At 37.4% G+C, this 2,926-nt stretch overlaps 1 protein-coding gene across 1 annotated transcript; it reads left to right on the forward strand.

Annotated features, from left to right (window-relative positions):
- Positions 1-858: 858 nt before the first annotated feature.
- Positions 859-2,704, forward strand: LOC114406714. The gene has a single exon (XM_028369491.1). The coding sequence runs from the start codon at positions 1,036-1,038 to the stop codon at positions 2,389-2,391; it is 1,356 nt and encodes a 451-aa protein (XP_028225292.1). The 5' UTR covers positions 859-1,035; the 3' UTR covers positions 2,392-2,704.
- The last annotated feature ends 222 nt before the right edge of the window (positions 2,705-2,926 follow it).

The raw sequence follows: 2,926 nt of genomic DNA on the forward strand, positions 1-2,926 counted from the left end.
GTTCACACCTCATATTTTGAGGGAAAAAATTGATTTTTTACCCTTAAATAAAGCACATCATTAGTTGGGTATGCGTATATATTATTAATTAAATATACACTTAAATATATTATTAATTAAAGTTATTTGAAATTAATATATACTCTTAAAACATTTCCTTAATTTTTTTGGAATAATAATAATATGTTTTAGTAAAAAGTAATATCAATTATTAAATACATTTTTTTTAACATTTATCGCTTATACCTATAGTTCTTTGTCATTTTTTTATTACAATTTTGTTATAATTGTTTTATGTTAATTGAGTCATTAATATAACATATTTTATAATTTAAAAATGTATAAAATTTATAAATGAATACCAAAGATAGTTTTTATATAATTTTTCCAACGATAAAATATATATTATAAATGAATTTTAAAATATATCATACAATTATGTACGTTCTATCTTAAATATTAATATTATCTAATTTATCTCACATATAAAATAAAACAATATATATATATATATATATTTATTTATTTATTTATTGTATCTTAATATTTATCTACTTTTTAATTTGATGCTACCATAATTAAGGTCTTAAACTCTTAACTGTTATCCTAAAATAATATTTCTATAATTTTTTTTTTAGATTCACTATGAATCTAATCATAAGGTCATACACGTAAAATTCATCATCTCCTCCAAGAATACATGGTATGAATTTATGATAAAAGAGATAATTTATGTATTATTTAAATAAAAGCTTATGATAGTCCTATCTGATCATTATCATATTACTGTCTGTAATTTTTCTGTTATGAATAAAAGCAGTCCTTTTGAGATACACACGTTGAAATTGTCGTTTATTAAAAAAATGGGATAGTAGTAGTAGTAGAGTATATTGGTAGGAGATGTGCTTGTGCAAGTGAAAAAAGATAAAGAAAGAGGGGGGAGTGTTGAGTCCGTGGTGGCATCAAAATCTGTGTGAAGCAAATGACCCAACAGTCTGAGAACTCCACCACCACCACCAAGAAGAAGAAGAAGCAATGCAACAACCAGCAATGACAAAAGCAAAGTCAGACAGCGACAACAACAACAGCAGTGGCATGGGTATGCTCCTGGTGTTATTCCCCCAAGACAAATCCTCAACCTCAACCTCAAACACCGACATTAAACCCATGTTCAACTTCCCTTCCCCCTCCAAATCTCTCTTCTCCAAAGCACAATCCACTATCTCTATTTGCCTCCTTCTCCTCTTCACAACGCTCCTCCTTTTTACTCTCTCCACCCTCCCAAACGCCCTTCCCACCCCTCCCCCTCCCCCTCCCACTCCTAAACCCACCCCACACCACTTCGCGCTCCAACGCATGGGCACTCTCCACCGAAGAGGCACCAAATCCATGACCGACCTCCTCATCTGCCACGTGGCAGAGGAAACACCACTCGAAGACTTCCGACTCTTCCTCCGCCTCCTCCACCGTTCTTCCCTCACTTCCTCATCCGACGTCGTTTTCCTCTTCCCTTCACCTTCCTCTTCCCTCAAATTCACCCCCGTTATTCAACAAGAGAACACCGCATTCTCTTCTTTGCTACACCTCCACGCGCACCTCAACTCCACGCGCTGGCGCCAACACCCCAAATCCTCCTTCGACCCAAATCGCTTCATCTCCAAACCTCAACTGCAACAAAAACAACAAAGAGAACCCCTGTGGGGTCCCAAAACAAGAACTAACTTAAACAGTTCCCGTGACTCACTGAGTTACGGATCGGTGCTGAGTTTTGACGCCACCGAACTTGACCCGGAGAACTCGCTCTCGGGTTTCCTCGACAAAGTCCCACTCACTCTCCGGCGATGGGCGTGTTACCCGATGCTACTCGGCCGAGTCAGACGCAGCTTCAAACACGTCATGCTCGCCGACGTGAAAAGTCTCTTGATTTTCAAAGACCCGCTCGGCCGAGTCAGGAATCGGAGCCCCGACTCGGTCGTTCTCTTTACCAAAACGGAAAAACACGGGAAGAGAACTCAGCGTGCGGTCGTCTCATCCGTTATAATGGGTGGCGCTCGCGGCGTAAGAAGACTCTCCGGCACGGCGGTGGTGGAGATCGTCCGCGCCGCGACGCAGCACAAGAAGAAGAAGAACTCGGTGACCGAGTCGGCTGTACTGAGTCAACTCGTTGGCGGGAGCGAGTTTGTGTTGAAAAATAAGAACGTTAATTTGATAGCTTCTTCCGAGTCAATACCAGAGGTAACAACTGCAAGTGCTTCTTCTTCTGTTTCAAAGACGTCGTTTTCGGATTCTGCGATGGTTCAACGTGGTGTGAGTAATCACGACCTTAATTATGTCATCATGAGGCAAATTTGTTCGTCTGTGGTGGATTCTTCTGTCTATAGCGATTGTTAGTTAATAGTTAGGATAATAATAAATAAGAAAAATAATAAAACCTTTAGGGAAAAAAATAATAATAATGATAAGGAAATTCATGTTATTATTATTTATTTATTTATTTACGGAAGTTTCGCATTAGTCTGACCAATTTTGTTCCTACTTCTGTATATACTCATAACTCATTCATCTTGGAATTACATTTTTGTATTCTTCATTGGAAAAGTTATGGATCAGTGTGTTCATATGAATGGAGCTGACACAAGATTTGACCATGCAAGACGATGCAGCCAAATACTCGGTATATTTGTTTAATAATATTTGATCAAGGTTTAATGGAATCAGGGCCTGTTATATAATTTTTTTTCTGTCTATAGCCATTTAAATAATTTGATTTTGGACCTTGATTTAGGGCCCTTGTATTTGTTTATTTACCGTTTAGTAGTAGTTGTTTGGACCGAAGATGATGTTGTGCTTTGTCAAGCATTTCAGAAAGTTTAGTGTCATTATTGTTTTGTTTAAAAAATGTTTTTTCATATACTATATTATTGGT

The sequence above is a fragment of the Glycine soja genome, chromosome 3 (assembly GCF_004193775.1).
Source record: "Glycine soja cultivar W05 chromosome 3, ASM419377v2, whole genome shotgun sequence".
NCBI classification, from domain to species: Eukaryota; Viridiplantae; Streptophyta; class Magnoliopsida; order Fabales; family Fabaceae; genus Glycine; species Glycine soja.

Excerpts from the sequence above, each read along its gene's own strand:
- LOC114406714 (XM_028369491.1), top strand. The coding sequence starts at position 1,036 with ATGCAACAACCAGCAATGACAAAAGCAAAGTCAGACAGCGACAACAAC.